Source organism: Cyrtonyx montezumae, unplaced genomic scaffold (assembly GCF_038088225.1).
Source record: "Cyrtonyx montezumae isolate F1298 unplaced genomic scaffold, pur_monq_1.0 scaffold_23, whole genome shotgun sequence".
Lineage (NCBI taxonomy): Eukaryota > Metazoa > Chordata > Aves > Galliformes > Odontophoridae > Cyrtonyx > Cyrtonyx montezumae.
Genome location: NW_027071970.1, coordinates 9,802,109 through 9,823,354, shown reverse-complemented (window position 1 = coordinate 9,823,354; position 21,246 = coordinate 9,802,109). Strand labels below are relative to the sequence as shown.

General features: G+C 57.1%; 1 protein-coding gene across 1 annotated transcript in view; it reads right to left on the bottom strand.

Annotated features, from left to right (window-relative positions):
* NCOR2 (nuclear receptor corepressor 2) overlaps positions 1–21,246 on the bottom strand; it is a 159,809-nt gene that overhangs the window by 11,689 nt on the left and 126,874 nt on the right. The window contains exons 20-35 of the mRNA XM_065739140.1: positions 20,101–20,665; positions 17,149–17,269; positions 16,170–16,386; positions 12,431–12,586; positions 11,793–11,932; positions 11,616–11,721; positions 10,905–11,009; positions 10,241–10,344; positions 8,324–8,474; positions 5,488–5,640; positions 5,069–5,155; positions 4,397–4,674; positions 3,103–3,466; positions 922–1,149; positions 511–756; positions 251–400 (exon numbers count right to left, since the gene is read on the bottom strand). Coding sequence (XP_065595212.1) covers positions 251–400; positions 511–756; positions 922–1,149; positions 3,103–3,466; positions 4,397–4,674; positions 5,069–5,155; positions 5,488–5,640; positions 8,324–8,474; positions 10,241–10,344; positions 10,905–11,009; positions 11,616–11,721; positions 11,793–11,932; positions 12,431–12,586; positions 16,170–16,386; positions 17,149–17,269; positions 20,101–20,665 — 3,171 coding nt within the window. The remainder of the gene's footprint in view (positions 1–250; positions 401–510; positions 757–921; positions 1,150–3,102; positions 3,467–4,396; positions 4,675–5,068; positions 5,156–5,487; positions 5,641–8,323; positions 8,475–10,240; positions 10,345–10,904; positions 11,010–11,615; positions 11,722–11,792; positions 11,933–12,430; positions 12,587–16,169; positions 16,387–17,148; positions 17,270–20,100; positions 20,666–21,246) is intronic.

Genomic DNA, 21,246 nt, shown 5'->3' with positions numbered 1-21,246 from the left:
TCTTTGTGCCATCTCCTGGGTCTGACCTTTCACAAAGCTGTTTGCTAGCTGCCACTTTGGGGAAGGAGGAGGAAGAGCAATGAAGCTCCCTGCAAGCAGAACTGGAGGAGCAGGTGTGAGAGAGTGCTAGTCGCCAGGTGGGAAAGGATTTGAGATCCCCAATGTCTCCCAACATGCTGAACTCATGGCCATGAATTGTTTGAGTCCTGCCCAACTGCTTTCCCCTGGGAAAAGAAACCTGCAGCATTACCTGGGGAGAGCGGGGAGCTGCTGTGCCGGCTGCTGAAGGTCTGGGGGGGGCCGGGAATGTAGGTGATGCGGTCCATGGAGGTGGCAGAGGTGCCAGGGGTGGGGGGCACGAGGACGGGCAGGTGTGGCACTTGGGACAAGTCAATGATTCCTGCAGAGAGAGAAGCGAGAGGACTGTCAGGGTGACAGCGAGCCACCGTGACTTGACCCTAGCTCCCAAAATGTGGGAAACAGCCCCAAACCCTCCAAGATGAGAAGGACCTGCTGCATAGTTGAGGGCGAGCGAGGGCTCCCGGGGCGACAAGCCACGCAGCATGTCTGCCCGCTGCGCCATGGCCGTGGCTGCGGCGTTGTGGTGCATCTGCTGCGACGTGATGTAGTCGTTGATGATGGTCTGTCTGTTCTCCATGGCGGCCGTGTCCGTGTACCCCCGGATGAGGTACGGGGGGTAAAGGTGGGGGTACGTGGGGCTCGGAGCCAGATGTCTCGGCAGGTAGTAAGCAGCGGCTGGGAGAGGAAAGGATGGAGAAATTATGAGGTGCTCCCCCCAAGGAATGGTTTCTGGGAGGTATCACATCTACCACGACCAAAACAAAAGCAGTTCTTTTGCTTGGCACAACCTTAGGTTTTGCAGCACAATCCCAAGATGACTCTGCCCCCTGTCAAAGGTACCTGCTTCCAGTTGGATTCCCCTCGGGATGGCAGCAGGGTCAAAAGCCAGCGGGATGTGTCCTCGGTACAGGTCGACCCCGCTCACACCACGCAGCAGGTGCTCGTAGGGGGAGATGGGGTGGTGGTGGTCAGGCACGGGGGCATGTGGAGACTTGGAGTTGGTGAGCTCTCTCGACGTGGGGGTGATCTTTCTGTCCTGGGACACTGGCTTCCCAGCAGTGATGCTCCCTGCAGTGAGCAGAAGGAAATGAGTCAGAGACCGAGCACAGCGGCCAGGCCATCTCTGAGGAGTGCCTTGAGCCAAGTGTGTCCTCAGGGGACGCCCACGGCTCTCCCTGAACTTGAGGGACCTTTCCTCTTTGCTGTGCTGCCATGCCATATTACACCACTAACACCGAGGCAGCCAAGCCCTGGCTGCACACAGGAGAAGCCTGTCCCAACCCATCTGTGCCCCATGAGACATGGAGAGGGGCTCCCACCCTTCACTGCCTGCGTCACACTCACCCTGGACCTCTCCCTTTGCCATCCCCTTCTCGCCTTCTAGCATTCAAATTATCCCATGACCAGAGGAATGAGACAGGGGACAGGTACCAGCTGCAGTACGCCGGGCTTTCCTACAACAGCACTGAGGATGGTCCTGCAGGATGCATGCCAGCCCTGTGCATGGCTCAGTGCAGCATCTGCACCAGGGAGGGACAGACAGACGGCCTTGTCCTCCACCCCCCCCCCCCCCGGGGAGGCCACGCACAGGCCATTCTTCTAAGTGGGGAGTGGAGCCAGAGATGCAAGGAGCAGTAGGTCAGGACTTTCCTATTCCTCCACCTCATGCAACTTCCAGGCAGCAATCTGGGGATGTTTGCTGTATGTTCACCCAGTGATGGAAGCCAGCAGCCCCAGAACCTCCCGGCCTCAATGACAAAACACAGTTCAGAGGGTTCAGGCACCAGTTGCCCTGTCAGCTCTTGCCCAATGCTCACAGTGAGGCTGGAGGAATGTCACGGCCTTCTCTTGGCTCTCCCAACCTGTGCTGGACATTGGTGGCACTTCTCACCCCACCTGGGACAAGGGTCACCAGTTCACAGCTCTAACACCAGCGTGGACAGCAGCTGACAGAGCCACCCCAAAGCAGCGTGAATGCACTTCTCTTGCACCAAACTGCACAGAAATGAGCCCAGAACCGTTCAGGAAAAGAGCCAGCCCATCCCTTCCCATGAGCCCAATGATGCAGGAATCTGCTTCCTTGCTGGCATTCTGCAGGAACGCTTATTTTCCCCTTGGGATCCCTTCCCACAGCCTGAGTGCTGCCTCCCCCGTGCCATCCTCACCATATGTGCAAATCCCATCAGCTGCAAAGCAGCCAAAGGCTTTCCCAAAGTGATGGACCTCACTGGAAAAACAGCAGAGCAAGTGGATGTGCTGACCATAGAGACCCCAAATGTGTCCAGAGCCTCATCATCTGGTCATGAGCGACACTAGAGGGTTTTTGGAGAGCTCTGCACTGAGTAGCCCTAATTTGTGTCCTTCAGGGGAGCTGCATTCTGGCACTGTTTTCTGGCAGACTGTAGTGTCTTGTGCTGCACGCCCCCAAATCATAAGACTCTTGTAGGACAAGGATTTGCAAATGGGAGATGCAAATGTCCCCAAACACTGTCACAGAGCTGGAAGAAAGCAGTGCCCCCAGGCTGCTGCAGTTACCTATAGCGAGCAGCCCCGATGGGCAGTGTCCTGTGGAATGGGATCTACTCTGCCCCCTGCCATGCCGTAATGCCAGAGACTTTCTGTGCTCTGGTTCTGAGTACATCTTGGATCACTGCTTGGCTCTATGGGCACAGAGACCCACGTGTGAGGGGTGAGGTGCTTGGGTGCAGAGATGATGGATAAACACACCACATTTCCATCTCATTTCACCACACTGGTGAAAAAGGTGAAAATCCCCTCCACCAGAGCACTGCTCTCCTGACCACCTTCAGAAAGAGAGGTGCCCAGGGCCAACTCTGAGACAAGGAAGACTCTGGAGGGCAGTGGCCCCCGCTCCCATGAGTCAGCCTTAGCTGCAGGCAGGAGTGGGTGCTGGAACAAAACAGGTCGGACGAGCACTTGCTGGGAACAGGTGAGGTCAGCAGTGACTTCCCACTGTGCCCTGCTGTAAATCCCAGCACCAAACACAAAGTTGGCAGTTACCTTCGTGCTGCCGTGGCGTGGATTCCCTTGTGGAGACTGGAGACCCTCTGTGCAAGTGGCTGCTGAATGCTGTGCTGTGCCCGGCCTGGTGGTCCTCATAGGCGAGGGCACTTTGGTGGGGCTTTCCTGGCTCAGGCACAATCACAGGAGCCCCTCTGGCGATTGAGCCACCCGAATTGGTCACCGGGCTTGGCCTGTTTTTCAGGCTTTCTTCGTAAGCTCTCTCCAGACTCCTCGGGTCTTGTATGACATCCAGTGAGTGCACAGAGTGAAAAGTCCTCCCGGGACTGCCGATGATGGACCGCACGTCGTGCTTTTTGGTGCTCGACGAGGAAGAGCTGCTGTCGTACTTCAGGGGCGTACCCTGGGGACACAAGGCAGATGGGGTGTCAAAGGGGCAGGGAGCAGAATGGGGTGCAGTGATTGCATCACAGAATCACCAAGGTTGGAAAAGATCACTGATCCTCACGTCCAACCCGAGCCCTTCCCTTGCATGCCCACTAACCACGTCTGTCGGTGCCACAGCCCCAAGGTTCCTGACCACCTCCAGGTATGGTGACCCCACCTCCTCCCTGGGCAGCTGTGTCAGTGCCTGACCACTCCTTCAGAGAAAAAAACCTCCTAAGACTCAACATCCCACCAAGCTTCAGTGGGACTCATGCTTCCCACTCCAGTAGGCCAATACACCAGTTCAGCTGGTCAAATGACAAGAGCCATCCTGGAAGCAGAGGCAGCAGCACCGCGTGGCAGCGGGCAGGGCGGAGTGCCCGTTCTGCATGCCTTGTTGTGCTCCAACAGGATGGAGATGAGTCACCACCGAAGGCTGGCTGTGCCCATCACGCCTCTCCTACACACGCTGTGAAATGAGGTAGGACTGCGAGGTGCCATGGGAACCTTCCAAATATTTGCAGCCCAACAGGAGACGGCATGCCACACTTCATCCTAAATACCGGCCTTGCTGAATTGACACTTGCCCATACAGGGATGAGACCAAGGCTGTGCACACCCAGAGCCACAGCTGCTGAGGGCACCATGTTGACTTCAGCCCTGAATATGAGCCAGATGCGTCTGCTCCATCGTGCGTGGACACGGCATCGCCTTCTTAGCACGCCAGGGAGCTCTGAGACATTGCATTTATCCCCTGGAAAATGGCAAAGGGGAAACTATACCCCCACAGAACCTACGTACTGACCACTGACCGGGCCCCACAGCCCCCTCTTCTCCCCTTTTGCTTTGGAAGCAGTCCCCTACAAGCACAGCAGGCTGAGTAGGTCCGAGCCCACCTGCTGCTCACCTGTGTGATGGAGCCTTCCTTCAGAGGCCTCGCCAGAGAGATGTCCGGTGTCCGCCTCAGCTCCTCCCGGGGGATCTCATGGATTGACCTCCCCGCTTCCTTCACTGTGGCCACCAGGCCCTCGTGGGCTGGCTTCATTTTCAGGGGAGTAAGGCCCTCGTGAGACCTGACCTTGTACGCATCGGATAAGTCCCGTGGTGGAGTGTTTTCCCTCTTGAGCTGTTTGGCTTCTCTTCTGAGGTAGTCCTCATGGGCCTCCACATAGGACCGAGGTATTCCTGCAGCCCCAAGCAGACAAACAGAGGGTGAACCCCAGCCATGGCCCATCCCCACGGGGATGCTCAGTCCAAGGGGCCTCCAGTTAATGCATACAACTCAAAGACTGCTACTCAGACAAACACATATGCAGCTACATCACTGATGCAATAGGACTCCCCATCACCTCTTCCTGGGCTCATTTAGGATCACTTTCAGGCTGCCTTTGTGCCAGACAACAGGAATGTTACTCCTGACTTTGCTGAAAGTTTAGGCTGGTAGAAACTGAAAATCTCCCAGACCTGCAGCTGGACCTTAATGTGTAAATTGTGGGTTTCTCCTGCAGAACAAGGGGCCGTGTGGGTGAGACTTCCCCACAAAACTGCTGGACATGGCCCTGCCCTGCTGCAGCCTCACCTTGTGTGATGGAGCCCCGGATGTGGTGCTGCTCCTTCAGGTTATGGGGACTGTGTCGGTCAGGAGGGATGGCTCGACCCATGAGACCTAGAATAGATCACAGGCACAGAAGTTCATATAAAACCAGTGTATAATGCAGTGTTGAGCTGGGGAGGAAAAAGATCAACAGTTTCTAAATGACTTGATTTCTCTTTTTCACACGTGCTTCCTTTTTTGTAGTCCCCACACTGGTACACCGGGACAGAAGCCAAAGGCACACAGGCTGGTGTGTGCCCCCTGCTCTGCCACGCTGTCCTGCTGGGATGTGCAAGGGGTCCCAGCAAACCATGGCCAGGCACAGGAAGGTGTGTTACATAGGCAAGAGACAAGATGGGGTCTGTGCTGACACAGCACAGGTGAGAGGCTTCCACCAGACCTACCTTCAATGCTGGCAGACAGCGGATCCCGGGATGACAAGCCACGGCTGATCCTCCCCTCCATCATATCGTAGGTCCGCTTGGTTCCCGTGGGCTCATGCGAAGCCCCTGAGCTCCTGCTGTCCTCTTTGGGACACTGAGAAGCAGCAACGCCACCTGGGATGGGAACACCAAGAAGCAATGTCAGACCCCATCCAAACAACAGCCACTGCTTGGCAGTGCAAGAAACGCTGCGCGAGGATGGCTTCCAAGAAATCCAGCTGCTGGCCTCTCCCCTCCCTGCCCACTCAGATCCCAGATCTGCGCCTCCTGTGTGGGCAGAGCATCCACCCCACGGCGTCCCACTCCCTCCTTGATGCAGGCAGGGGACAGCTTGGGGCCAGCCCCCGTGTCAGCAGCTGTGCTTTCACTGAGCTCAGCCCCGTGCTTCCGTGGAGTTTTGCTGTTTGTTTTCGTTTTTATTAGTCACCTACTGTTTGGGATCCTCTCCAGTCTTAACATTTGCCGAGACACTCCCTGGGTGAGAAAAACAAGAGAGGGGAGAGGCAAAGCAGAGAGTTCCTTTGAAACAGCAATGAGTGCACACGGGGACTGGGACAGACAGCAAAAATCCCACGCGTCAGCGCCGGAGCGATGGGGCAGAACTGCAGTGACTGCAGAGCACCAACTGCGTGCTCATCCGAACCTGCAGCCAGCTCTTCTGCAAAGCAGAGCTGCCAGGCAGACGGTCTGCAGCTGTGTGCAGGGGAACAAGAGGTGGTTCACCCCTGAGCCTTCACTCCAGCTCCAGTCAAGGGCAAAGACCCGGGGGAGCTGCTCAGAAAGCAGCCGGCACCGTGCGCAGCCACCCCCCAGCACAGCACATCTGTGCCCTGCAGAGGGGACGTGGTCCCCTTTGTACCCGGGAAGGAGAGAGACTGAAGAGAAAGAAAACCACTCCAAAGCCACGTCCCTGCCTCGCAGCAGCCATCCGCAATCATATGCAGAATGAGAATAACCAATCTAGCACAATTCAGCCCGCACATGCTGCAGGATCTCGCCTCATTACGGCTCTTTTATTTTAAGCACCCTCATGACACTAAAGAATTTGCAATTTTTTTTCGGCTTGCCAAAATTCATCATCAACCACAATTTTGTGTTTCTCACTTCTTTTTGTTGTTGTCGTTTGTTTGTTTGTTCGTTTTTTTAACTCTTTGGCTGCAGGAAGGAGCCAGGCAGCTGGACAGGGCTGCAGGGATGGCTCAGGGTGCTATCCACGTTACTGAGCACGCAGAAGGCTGCAGGGAGGGATGGCATTAATTCCTCCATACCCCACAGGGCAGGAGGAGAGGTGATGGCTGCAGCCGGGCACTCCAAGCCCCAGTGAAGGAGATGGAAACAGCTGCTTGCACAACCAGTCCCGAAGCGCTTCCTGCCCTGCCTGGCACCAGCACTGCCAACTGTCCCAAAGGGCACACAGACATCGGCCTCTGCGGTGACACCTCTTATCTGGGACAGAGTTGACAGCAAACACGGGCAGGCGTGGGATGAAGCAGCTTCCACATGGCACAGCCCTGCACCGAGGTGGCACAGCCACAGCCCCTCAGCTGCCCCCACGGCCAGGGCTGACCCAGTGGGGAGGAAGCAGCTCCTGCCCGGGCTAGAGCTGCAGGTGTGTGAGCACAGCACCCAGGTGACTGAGAGCAGGATCCAGACCTTACTCATCTCTGTAAATCTGACTCAGAAGAGAAGTGATGCAGCCCTGTGGATGGCCATGCCACAGCAAAGCCAGCGCCCAGTTCTGGCTGCTTTTATCCCAGCCCAAGGCGAGCACAGCAGGTATTCCTGGCTTCGCTGGAGATGAACATCTGCTTCTTTCCCATGGAAGCCACTGCAGCCTGCAGACGAGCCCTTATGGGCAGCACTGCTGCCTGCTGAGCGGGCACAGAGGCACAGAGCAGCTGCTGGCTGTGTGCTGATGCTGCTAACACAGCTCCAGCGCTTCCCACGGCAGTGTTCCTGTGCAGGGGGTCTGAGTGCAGCATCCGTGGGCTGTGCTGAGCCCTCCTGAGAGCAGCACCGTCCTCAGAGCAGCCACTGGCCAATGTCTGCTTTGGCAGTTCTGCATCTCACTGCTCTCTGGGCAGCCAGGGGTCGGCCCACTAAGTGGCACCTCCATCCTGCCTGGGAGCCAGGGGAGCTGGGGCTGACTCACTGCCAATCCTTAATGCAGTTCAACCCATGCCACACTGTGCCAGTGCTGCCCTTCCCAACACACAGACTGGGTGCCAGCAGCCGGAGGCACAGGAGCCCCAGCCCAGCACGCAGACAGTGCTGGGAGTGAGGCTGCATCCATCTGTGCTGCTGAGCATGCTGAGCTGCTCTGTTCCTTGGCTGTCACACAGGCCATGTGGGAAGGACACAGGACCAAGCTCTTGATGGACAGCAAGCCACCAGCTCTAATTTGCCATGGGGAAACAGCCACGGTGCTGCTGTGCCCAAGACATTCAAAGCAGGAAGTCTGATGTCCCAATATGTTTATGTCCAACTGCCTTGCCTCCATCTTGTAGGTTCTTTGGGCTCCACCCTGGCCTAAGACCTTGGGAACCCTCTAATAGCACAGCACAGCAGGATGGGGCCAGTAACACCATGACCAAAGCGAGAGGATAGCACGAGACAGAGGCAAACCCAGCTGCAGGGAGGTGTGGTGGAGTGTGAGAGAAACCACTCTGGAAGAGAACCCACGAGGTCAGGTCATCCCACCACACTCTGTGGCCTTTCCCCTCACAGCCCCTGACCCCCAGCACCGCTGCACAGCCCTCCTGCACTTGCCCCAGGCACTCAGAGGGTTGTGGCTTACCGTCATAGGACAGCACGTGGCCTTTCTTCCCCTCGTAAATGACATGTCCTTTTGGCATGGCATCCTCTCTCACTTTCTCTGCTCTGCTGGGGCTGTCTTCTCCGATTATCCTGGTAATGGTTCCTTTGTACAGCACTTCTGCCGGGGTGCCCTTGGAAAGCCACCAAGATCCATATTTAACAGTGTCACAAGCAATTAAGCAAGCAAGCGCGCTCGCACACAGGAACACGCTGTTCCACCGGGGAAGCTGAGCGGAGGAGAGCGCGCCCGGCCTCCGCTTCCTGACAGCCATCAGCGAGAAACCTGCGGCTTAATTATTGATGAGGACAATAACGAGGAGCGGTAAGGAGGTACGTGAGCTGGAGAAGGCTGCTGGGAAGAGGCAGGGGTGAGGGCAGCACGGGGATGGCAGGCACTGTGCTCCAGGGGGCTCCCCTTCACAGAATCTAAAGCTGGGTGTCCTTGGAGATGTCACAGCCGACGAACACCCTTCTGCCATCACAGCGTGCTCAGTGTGGGAACAGGCACCGTGGGAGCAGCAGTCCCCCTGCCCCACAGCAGGGAACACCCGTGATGACTGACACCTGCCCATTCTGAGCCTAACTGGCCTCAGAGAAGGTGAGTTAGAAACACCGCCTTTCTTAGCGTTCTGAGATTCTGCAGACTGCTCCCCCACCACAGCGTGGTTTGTGCTCTGCACAAAGCCATCTGAGCACCACCAGTCCCACAAAACCCCACTGCAGTTGCCAGGCTCAGTGCTCTGACTGCTGTGTGCAGGGTCCACCCGGTGCTGGCATTCCCAGCCCCAGGTGACATCGTCTTCCTTCCGTGGACGTGCTCAGTGGGATTTGAGAGCAAGTGATGACAGATGGCTTCGGAGCTGAGACTGTCTATTCAAGACCTGCCTCCTGCAAACTGGATGAGTAATGTGAGATCTAATATCAGCGACAGCACTGGGGGCTGCTGCGGGGCCAGGGCTCTGTCTGCACACCGGGGATGGGCGATGCCCTCTCACTCTGAACTTGGTACTTTCATTCCCAAGCCAAACAAAGGAATGCAGATGGATTAAATAGCTGGATGTAACACAGCATCTTAAACTCTGCTCATTGTCTGAACTAGTGCTCCAGGCCCTCCATGCCCACCCACTGCTGCAGCAGGGGCACACGGGGGCATGTACAGCTCTGCTGTGTCACTTGCAGTCCTGGCAGCTGCTGGATGCAGGGCACCAGGCAGAAGCTTTTGCTCTGATCTAGGATTTAGGTGGAGGTCCCCAGGGCCAAAAGGGACACGGTCACCCTGCTTGAAAGAAGCAGGCAAAAATCTGAGCACAAGTGGCTTTAAATAGCTGAATGATGGCCAGATAAAATCCCCAAGGGAAACAGATGACTTTTTTTTTATGCTCTCCGCTCCGTAACCAGATGAGCAATAACTCACGCTGCAAAAACTATCGCCCGCTTGCCAGCTGCTCTTCTAAAGATGGATGGTGGAGATTAAGGCCAAAGCATCATTCTGCTCAAGAGAGCCCTTGGGCAGGACCCACAGCACAGCACAGTGCTGGCAGCAGGACTCGTTACCTGACATGCACCCCACAGCCTCCCCCCTCCCTCCGCCTGGGCAGAGCCTTCCACCCATCTCCTCCTCCTCACCACTTCTTGGCATGGCAGGATTACTTTCCCAGAGCCATTTAAAGCTGCTTCTGCCTGTGCTCCTGACAACTACTAAATGCAACAGGGGAGCTCAGATGTGCATTGCTGCTCGCTGAGCTCTGCCATTCTCACAGCACAGGGCTGGTGCCCACACCAGGCTGAGGCCGTGTGCGGGAGATCCGTGATGCTCTCCTGCACTGCCCGGTCCTGTGCCATGTGCTCTATGAGCAGCACCCAGGTAAGCAAAGCCCAGCAGAGACAAGGGACCTACATGTGTGATGGAGCCTCGATACGTGATGGGCGACTCTGGAGGGGGTCTGGATGTGGGCGTCCCCTTGGTGATGCTCCCTCCTGAGGCAGAGCCGAGGGACGTACCTGCAGGACACAAAGGTGGTGAACTGAAGGCTGAATCTGTGGTCAGCAAAACAAGTGTGGGGCCAAGGGTGCTTGTGGGAAGCCCTCCAGGAGATGTCACCTTGCAGAGCCCTCCCCACCCTGTCCCCCCATGGGGCTGGGAGATGCAAGGATCCGTTATTTCGAAGCTCCCATCTCCCTGCTGCATTCGCAGCGGGGCTGGGCAGATTGATGGGCCTGGGAGAAAGCACAGCATGTCTCAGCTCCTCCTGATGTGATCAGAGATCTCCAGAGAGATGTAGTTCAGGGTGGTTTGAGTTCATTTGTGTGTTATTTATGCTGGGCTGGAGCCAAGGCACAGTGCACTCTGCATATGGCTGCAATAACCTGTGAGAGCTCACAAACCAGAATTACTTAAATCATATAAAAATACCACCTTTGTATTTATTTTCCCCTGCACAGCTATGGGGAAAGAAAAAAGGGAAATGCAAAATCCCCCCAGAAGCCCCATGGCAGCCATGAGCAGTGTGGCAGTGGAGCATTCCCCTCCCTCCCATGTCAGGGCACAGCTGCATGCTCACCTCGCAGGACGGAGCCCTCTGGGGCTGGCTGCATCACCAGGCTTTCAGGCTGGCTGGCCTGGCTTCTGGGAGAGAGTTGTTCCTGCTTTACTCCAGGAAAAGGCACTGGAAAACACGAAGCACAGGACATTGTGGTTTTCATCTTCCCCAGCCTCCTGCTGGCACCTCCTGTGCTCATGGCCACCGAAGTCCCTTGCAGGGGTTGCAGTGTCGGGCTGGCATGCGCATATCCCTCCAGACGTGGCCCCTTGCCCATCTCCTCCTGCTGCTAAGAAATGCTTCCAAAGATGCAAACTAAGCACTTTCTTTGTTCACTTTAGGCCATTCACTCTTTATCCCACCAGCCTGAGGAGTGGCAAGACATTTCCTTCCTTCAATCCCAGTGTGAGCCAGCTGGTTTTTACAGCCTTGGAAGTGTTCCTGACCAAGTTGTGCTTCCCTACACTGCACATACGGAATCACAGAATCTTTAAGGTTGGAAGACAATTAAGGTCATCCAGTCCAACCACCAACCCACCCCACCATCCCTCAGTGTCACATCTCCACAGTTCCTGAACACCTCCCGGGGCAGTGACTCCATCACTTCCCTGGGCAGCCCGTGCCAATGCTCTCCCAAAAGATTACTCCTTCCATCCTCAGATCAAGTCTGTCCCTTCTGCACTTCACTGCCACCTCCTGCAAGACAGCATCCCTCACTCCCTCATTCCTTACCCAGTTTCTTGGGATCCATTGTCAGAGGCAGGCCCATGGTGATAGAGCCAACGGGAACTTTTGCATGCTCGGAGCTGTAGGGTGTGTGGAGCTGGATGGGCATTCCCTGCAGTGAGAGAGGGGAGGTCAGGGGTCGGCCTGGCAACGTGTCCCCACTGCCCACAGCCAACCCCGTACCTGGGAGATGGAGCTGACAGGTCTCTCCAGCACAGAGGGGTGTTTGGTGGAGGAGATGAGGGGAGGAGGGTTGGAGATGCCCGCCAGCCTCTGCAGCCCCGAGCGGGAGCTCTCGTGCAGGCTGAGCGGGATGGGGTGTCCTGTGTGGGGAACATGAGTGTTAGCATGACCAAGGGAAAACGATGGGCAAGCGAGGGAGCAGGGTGTGAACGGGGTGACCCTGCTCCAGGATCCATGCAGCACGATCGCTTTGAAAACTGCTGTTATCGCTCGAATTATTGCCTCTTCTCCTTTGGTTCTGCATCCAAGCTGTGTGCCCTCCAGCCAGAGAGGCACAGCAGAGCGAGGGCTGAACCCCCCCCCACGATGGCACTGAGGGAGCTCACAGTATCCTGGGACAAACCACGTTCCTAACCCACCGTGGGCTCAGGAGCCCTGCCTGCCATCCTTGGCTGGCCCCAGCAGCAGCAGGGAGGCTGCTCTGTGCTGCAGCACAGCAAGAGGTGGCAGCTTTCTGCAGAGCCCTCCTGCCCAAAAAAGAAAAGCGCTGCACAGACATCGGGGAGCGGTGCACAGTATCAGCTGCAACCACAGCTCTGCGCCAACGCTGGGTCAGGGCAGCATGTCATCTCACATGCCTGGTGGGTTGTACTGGAACAGGTGGGGCTCCGCCTGAGGTGAGGTTTTTATCACATCCCGGGAGTAGGACAGGACAGGGGGCCAGCACGAGGTGGGTGGCAGCTCCGTGCCCAACTTCTGAGCCTCTGCGATGGATGGGAAATGCACGGACTTCTCTGCAAAGAAAACAGAAAATAAACACTGCTCAGTGGCAACCCACAGATGGATGGACAGCCATCCATGTGGAGGTGAAACAGCCTTCCCCAGGCTCACACTCCTAACTGGCACTACCAGGGCCAGGCTCGCCAGTGACAATCCATTTGCAGCCTGCTGGAGTGGCTGAGAAGAAAAGTGTCAGCTTGTTGCATGGAGAGGGAATGATGCGCAGATGTTCTCACAGCACCTGGGACAAGTGTGCTTTACTGGAGTGTCAAAGGCAAATGAAGATCAGGATGGGCTCTGTGGGGCAGCTGGATGCCTCCTTGCTGCCAGGCAGCTGGGCTGGAGGCAGGGCAGCATCCTCAAGTTGTCTGGCTCAGGTGTACTGGATGCCAGGCTGGGTTCACTGTAAGAAGGTTGATCCAAGGCCAAGAGGCACCTGGTGATGGAGGAGCTGTTCCCTCCTGACCTGAGCACCCTGTGGGGTCCAAGAAAAGAGCCTTATCCGTGCTAGCTCCTTCGCAGGTGCATCCTCATGGAGGATGCTGTGCTAAGCAGACAGATGAGGCAGCCTTTTTGGCTCAGATCCCAGGCAGGTTTGCTAGGATTTGCTTTTAATCAATAAACGCTTAATTCTGCACTGCCCTTCTTTGCCAGACCCACTGGTGTAACGTCTGCATTGACCAGAAATTAGAAACTGGGCAGTAAACAATGGCAGTCACAAGCACACCCAGCCCTTAACCATCAATTTCTGATAAAAATAGATGCCCGAATCCTGCTAAGCCTAATAATAGGGCAAGCAGATTATCAGAGGCCCAATTTAATGAGGCTTTACTGCATTATCATTATTAATGCTCAGTGTACTCAGAAGCTGGGAGATTATTCTTGTCCTCTTCGGTGAGGCAAGAAATCCATTCTCGGTACACAGAGGTGTCTGAGCATCTTCCCTCCTTAAGATCCCATGCTGGGTCCCAGAGCATTCCCTGGTTTTCTCCCAGTTCCCAGGGGATGATCTGGGGGCTGGAAGGCACTGGGACAATTGGGGCTGGAGGTGCTCTCCCAGCCACAGCCTCACATGCCCCAGCTGAGCTACGTCCTCCCCGGCCCCACAGTGCTGCTCCCTTCCCTCTGCACCTCTGGGCTATGAAATGTGGCTCGTTCCTAATTGCCCCCGCATTAGAGGGCAGCTATAACTCAGCCAGCTTTGATAAAATAGCACTTACACGGGGAAGAGAGAGTTCCTATTACCGTTTATCAAGCCCCTGGAATCGAAGCGAAGGAGTCGGAGTTTATACGATCCGTCATCCAAATGAATGCTCTTGGCTCTCCATCTCCTACAAAGGCCAACTGAAACCCAACTAAATCAACGCAGAACAAACCGCCGCGCGATAACCGAAGATACGCCCCAAGGCAGCGGGGGGAGAGATCCGTCTGCCCAGAGCCCACGGGGCCGCGTGGCGCGTCCTGCCCGGGGTCGGGGGGGCACAAGGGGGCCTGGCTGCCCTCCAAGGTGATACGGCCCCAGCCAACGCCTCAGCCAGGATGTGTGCAAGACTTTGCTTTGAAGCGGAGCCAGAACGGTGCGAAGGACGCTGGTCCCCGGAGCGGCTGCGAGAGTTCAAGCTCTTACAGAGTGGGGCCTCAGCGGGTCGGGGGCAGCGGGAGGGGCTGCTGCTGCCCCGGGGGAGGTGTGAGGGGCTGGACCCTCCTGTGCAGCACCACCGTAAAATCACAGGATACCCTGAGTTGGAAGGGACCCATAAAGGATCGCGGAGTCCAACCCCACTGGGATGCGGAGCACAACAGATGGAGTGCGGACACAGAGCTCCATCCGGACGCAGGGGAAGGAAGGGGCTCCCCTGGTGCACAGGTCTCCTGGCACTATTTAGCTTTCACTCTGCCAGCCCTGGATCCCAGAGGCAGGGACAGCACTGAGCCACCACCTAAATACACTCCAATACTGAAATGGGGGTGTGGGCTCCTGGCTTCTCCCCTCGAGGTGACTCTCAGCTCATTTTCACGTGGAGATGCATTCACCCCAATGAACACAGAAGGGTCTCAAGGGCTCACACACCACCCAGACCTACAGTGGTACTAGCCACAAGCAAGAATGTGGGGTAATGGACTGACACTGGACCAGAGGTTCACACTGGCTATGAGAAAAAATTTCGGAGTGGTTTGGCATTGGCACAGGCTGCCCTAGGAGGTGGTCAGGAACAGCAGGGATGTGGCACTGAGGGACATGGTCAGTGGGCATGGCAGGGCTGGGGATCTCAGTGCTCTCTTCCAGACTCAATAACTCTGATTCATGGGAAGGAAGGGTTTGGAGACCATGAGGTGTTTGCTCAGTCACAGAACAGAGCAGTGCTTCCACACAGCCCACCGGGAAGCTGAGATGTGCAAGACCAGATCTGCACAGGATTGCAGTGCAGAAAGAGATGATCAAATCCAGCTGAAGGAAGAGCTCTGCCAGGGCAGCAGGCACCAGCACAGCGGGACGGGATCAGCTGGAGATGGCACTCCATGGGTGGCACACTGTGACTCATAGGAAACTCCCTCTCAAGGTGAGCAGTCCCCTTCCTGGCTTCTATGCAAAACGTTCTGGAGTGCTGATCCACACACAGTGCTATTTATTGTATAAGGAAAGAAAGAAAATCCGGCAAAGATCCAGCAACCAACTCCTTCTGCAAGCACATCCTTCTGTCCAATGAGATGTGGCTGCTGGAAGAGCTCTTGGGCCGGGACACACAGCAGAGGGCTGAGATCCCAGCTGCCAGAGCTGAACTTGGGCACCGATTTTCCAGCAAAAAACACAGCCCGGGGCAAGGGCTCCTCCAGCACCATCCCCCTGCACTTCTATCCCAGCACTGGGGCAGCACCCACAAAGCCCAGCGTGCTGCTCCCTGACCACACCACCAGCAACAACATCCCCATGGCACATCTGCAGCGCAGGCTACGAGGGGCAGGGACACAGATGCTGAACTGGAGCAGACCGACGCTGAGATTAAAAACACATTTAGAGGATGGGCTCATCAGGACTTCCTGACTCTCCTTAACCTCGGTCCCCAGGTGCTCAAGCTAATAACACTTGAGATGCTCAACGGTGGGAAACTCTGAATTGCTCATTAGGCAGCCAAATCGTATCAGAGCTGTTCCAGGGAGAAAGCACTGGGAATCTTTACAGGAACCTTCGGACTCCGAGTCACGGTATTAGCATTGATTTTAAATGAAATAATGGTCCCTGCTGAGCGTTAAAAGCATTCTTTATAAAAAACCAGCAAGGTAGAAAAGAGCCATTGTGCCCAAAGCCCTGGCATGCCTCCAGGCCCCTTTGCTCTCAACTGAATGGCAGAGAGGCTAATAAAGGCAATCTTCACCTCCTCAGCGCTCGACACCAGCGCGGTGTTTGCCGTAGGCTCAGCAAGACATGATGTACTGTCTAAGGAACACGGGAAATCAGCCATGCCTCCCCGCTCCTTCAAGGTGCTATTAAAGGGCTTTCAAGGGCTGAGCAAACGTATTGCTAAGAGAAGGAGAGCTGCTGCCACACACAGCACGTTTCCTTGCAGATAAACGCACACTGCCGGCACGCTGCCCTACCTTCCTTGTCCCCAGCAGTGGGGCTCCTGCTCTTCCCCCTGGGGCTGCTGCTCGGCTGCTGCTGCTCCTTCTCCTGCTGCTTGCTGGGGGGCACGTCCTCACGGGAGGACTCGTGGGCCTTTGTGATCTGCTGCTGGTAGAGGGCCAGGGCGTGGGGAGGCACCGGGGGCTTCATGCTTCCGCTCTGCAGTATTCCCTCTGAGAAACCTTCAGAAATCTGCAACAGGAGAGTAACAATTGGTGCTTGCCGTGTGCTGTCAGCATCCCCAGCAGCCCTGGGGACAGTGAGAGGCACACTCTGACCCAAAACATGCTCCAGAGCTCACCAGGCACAGGAAACTGAAAAGTCCCATGGTGAAGAGCATCAGCTCTGTTCGGAGCCTCAGGCTGCCCTTGTTTAAAACCTCTAATCCACAGCTAAGTGCCCATGTCTTTTGCAAGAAGTTATACTACAACACCCACATCTGTGCTGTAACTGAGGGAGCATCAGAATGGGTCCTCCCTGAGGACTCAAACCCAGCACGTGAGAGCAGGGATTTCCTCTCCCCACCCTGCAAGCACTGCTGCTCTGGGGCTGACCCTGGAGGACTCTGGAGAAACGATCATTGTTTTCAGCACACGGCTGCTGGACAGCCAGAAAGGGGACATGGAAAAGAGCTTTTGGATGAAGAAGAGTATAAATGCATTTTACACAGTTTCTTCAAGCACATGAGACCAAGGGAAGCAGAGGTTGGGAGGGTGCTTGGTTGCTTTTTAAAGCAAAAAGAGATAGCAGTCACATGGCAAAGAGCAGCTTGTTCTGCCCAGACCTCCCACCACTTTCTGATACGAGATCTTGAGGGACACCCAAACACTGCTGGCAGCCTCCAGCAGCTGGGAACGCACTGTGCACGGGGCACCTTGCCTGCACAGGGCTCCCACCACCCAACACAGGAGCTCAGCCCACAGCACGCACAGCACTGCTGGCCCCAGCACTTACGATGGGAGGGATGGCAGCAGCACGCTGCTTCAGCTGCTTCAGGTCCAGTGGTTTCTGCGGTGAGGAGTTCAGCCTGGCCTCGCTGGCGGCACTGAGCAGGCTGGGCCGGGGGGACAGCAACCTGAGCACAGAACATGGGTTACATGGGGAATGATGCAGATGAGCTCCATGGCTGGGTGCTCCCCCATGCCCTGCATCCCTCTGCTCAGTCTGGAGGACATCCCTGCCATCACTGGGGCCGGCTGGACCACTGCGGGACTGCTCCCAAACCAGCATCACAGGCATCTCCAAGGTCCCACCCGAGGGGATGGAGACAGGCAAAGCCCATGGGCTGAGAGGTGCCCAGCTCCCAGGCCCTTGCTCAGCCCCTGGGGCCATGCCACTCCAGGACATCTCCACTTTCTCTCCCTCCTGACTCCCATTTGTTGAAGCCAGTTCATCGTTTCTAAGTTTTACAGCTTGATTTGTTTATTGTAGCTGTTATTTCACTGCTCTTTTCAGCCTATAAATTTCAAGGTCATTCCATGCTCACCCTTGGATGAATAAACAAGCGTGGCTGGGCCATGTGCAGGGAATAAATACATGGCTGTGCTGGGACTGCCTCAGCCCCACAGCGTGCGGTGCCTGGACTGGAGGGGCGACGGGATCCCTGGAGATGGAAGCTCCTGCAGGACTGAGTTTAGGCACCCAACACTGAAGATGCCAACTGCTCTCTTGGAGCCCAACCTCCCATCAGCAGCAGGAGAGGAGTGAGCTCTCCCTGCAGCACAGCAGCAGCGGATGGATGCTCTGCTCTGAGAGGAGAGGCACTGGAAATGTCGGGGTGAGCAGGGCACCGCATCTTCCAAACCTCTCCAGCTTCCACGAAGGGCTGGCCGAACCTCCAGATGAGCCAACGCACCCTTCCATGGCCCATCCCAGGTGGCCCAAACTCTACTCCTTGCACACACAACCACCGTGCAAAGGTGACACGGCACCTCCTCGCCCCCCCACACTCAGCTCTGCACCAGGGAGATGTGCGTGGCCTCGCACACGCGTTCCCATCTGGCGTGACCTCCCACTGAACCGCGGTACTGGCAGTGCTAGCGGCAGCCCTCCTACAGCACATGCTGCATGTAACCACAGACAGCACGCTGCCTCCTCCAGCCCTGACGAGCTCAGGCTGGGACTCCATCCCAGCACAAGCCGCAGGAGGACCCAAGGTGCTCAGAGACCGCTACATCCTTCAGCCACCCTCCACCCCCAGCTGGGGGATGCCGTCCCCGGCACAGGTTGGGCACCCAGTCCAGCACCACGGGATGGGTGGGTGAGTGTTGCCCACGTGCCCAGCGCTGTCCCAGACGGGGTGGCCCACGTGGCATCCCCATCCTGCTCCTCGCCTCTGCCTGCGTGCTCGTGAGTCACGCGGCGCTGCAGTAACCGCGGCAGCCGGAGCTCAGCACCATGCAGGCATGGCACCCCAGCAGCTCTGCTGTCACCTGCACCTGCCCAGCACGGCGGTACGAGGAGGGCTGGGCAGCAGAGGGATGCTTGTTATGCTTAATGTTCCTAGAAACTGGTAAGTGATGTGCAGATAGGCACTGACTCAGGAAGGAGACTGGGACGGAAAAGTTGTTCCCATGAAGACATGGTTCTTTCGCAGCTGGGAGCTGGCAAATGTGCTGCTGTCCCATCTGGGCTGGGTTAATGCTGGACAGGCGGCGTGGAGCCCAGCTGCTGGCCTCGCTCCCTCTCATAGGGAGGCTTCTCCTGTCTGGGAAGGAGGAGAGGGCGGGGAGGGGTGGTTCTGGCCTCCTTCCACTGCTGGAGAGCAGCACCCAGCCAAGAGGCCCTGGCCTTGCTGCAGGGCCATAGCCAGCTGCATCCACAGCATCCCCATCCCTGCCTGCACTGCTGCCAGCGAGGGGCTGCTCCCACTGGCACACGACAGATGGATGCTCCTGCAACTCGCCCTCACTGCAGCAGGGTCAGCACCTCCCTGGGTTACAGGTGGTACAGATGCACGGCAGCTCGCTATCATCTCGTGCCACTGCTACACTCCGCTGCATAGTAAATACATGCATAGTGAAGCGTACAGTCTGACCAGCCCTGGGGCACTCTTTCCCTTTTGCGAGGGACACAGGACACCAGACACAGAACACTGGATGCAGGACACCAGCTTTGGTCCCAGCCCAGCAACAGGACAAGAGCACAGAGGGGCTTCTGCCCCTCCATGCAGGGTGGACTCAGGAGGTCCCTCTTGGCCCAAGATCTGTGTGGATGGAAGTAGGAGCCACCAGAGAAAGCAACACTACAAGATGCATGTATTTATGTATACTCTTTAAAAAAGCCAGGAAACCCCGTCCCATTTGTGAGGCCCTTGGGTGGGGAGGGCTCTGCGGCCGCGCTGGGAAGGGACGGGAGGGGAACAGGACATTTCTCCTCTGAAGAGCACGGTGCTTCCCCTCCCTGTCCCAGGAGCAACACAGGATGGTCAGATGCTGGGGGGCTGTGGGGCTCAGGCCCCATTGCTGTTCCTGCAGTTACTTGCACAGCCCTCACCACTCTGCTGCCTTACAACCAGGACAGGTATTTCACTTCTACAGTCCCCAGCAGCATTTCCAGCAGGGCAGCAGCTCTCCCCCCTTGACTCTGGGAACACGACCGCTCCCCTGCCAGCATCGACTCAGACAGAAAATCTGTTCCCAGCCCTGATCACAGGCGGCCCGGTCTACGCCTCCGCATAACTCAGCTGTCCCCAAGGGCACGTCCCGCTCTGTTGCGTCACCCGCATGGGCTGCGAGCGGCAGACGCAGCGTTCTGTGCCCAGCACCTGCCTGCAGCCACTGCCCAGGACACTGCTGTGGGCTCTGCGTAAGCGACTGCCAAAGGGCCGCTGCCATGCGAGGACACAGTTGGGAACATCCCCACACCTGCAGAAGTGACGCTTCAGCCACCCCTCCCCGCTCCTACCTGCTCTTGTCCACAGCATCCTGCTCGTCCATCTCATCGGCGCTGCAGGTCGCGCTCGAGTCGCTGTCGGGGTTCACCCCTTGGCCTTTGCTGCCTTTATGGCCCTCCTTCTTCTCGGCCTTGGGCGTCTCCTCAGCCTCCATCGCCCCCACGCTGCTGCCACCACTTTCCGCCTTCTTGTCATTCCCTTTGTCCTTCTCCTGGCCGTCCTCGCCCTCCTCCTTCACCTCGCTCTTGCCGGGCTCCTCGCTCGCCTTCTCCTCCGGCTCCTCCGTTTTCACCACGTCCACCACCAGCTCCTCCTGCGCCTTCTCCTCGCTGCCGGGCGCTTTTGGGGTCTCCGGAGGAGGGCTGGTGCTGGAGGCAGGGTTGGTGGTGGGGGTGGGGGCGGCGGGGGCAGCAGCGGTGTCGGGGGGTGTGGGAGCCTCTTCCAACTTGAGCGCCGGTTCCGTGCCGGAGTCACCTCCCGGCCCGGGTGGTGCCTTGGCCGCGCTTTCGCCTCCTTCTTTGGCTTCGGGCCTCGGCGAGGGAATGCTCTCGGTGTCGGAGCTGTTATTTACTGCAGCTGAGAAAAGGGAAGAAATAAAAATAAGGATCGGGCTGAGATTCTCACTTCCCATACCGCTGCCTCCGCCCCCTCCCAAGGGAGGAGAACGCCTGCGCTCCGAACGGGAGACGATCCCGGCGCAGTGCTGGGATCCCCGGCAGCGGGGATGCGCCCAGGGTCTCACCCCTCAAAACCCACCCAACCCAGAGACCAAGGACGAGGGGTGCAGCTGGAAACACCCTGCCTGGATCCGCTGCTCGGCCCCGCTCCCGGTGGCCTCCCCTCACCCATCTGCTGGCACGGCATGTGACTTATGGTGCCCATGTCCCCAGCTCTGCCAGCCCCGGGGCAGCTGGGGCCGGCCCAAAACACCGCGCCTGTTTGTTGCTGCTTAAGCCGCCGGTGGCAAAAGAAAGGAGGTCAGGGTCAGAGAAAGCAAAGCTTTGCCAATGCTGCAGGATGGGTTAATTATTAAATCACACAACGGTTGGGTTGGAAGGGACCTTAAAGATCATCCAGCCCCAACCCCTGCCGTGTGCTGACTGCACCCCACTGATTAAGCTGCTCAGGACCCACCCAACCTTGGCTCGGACACTTCC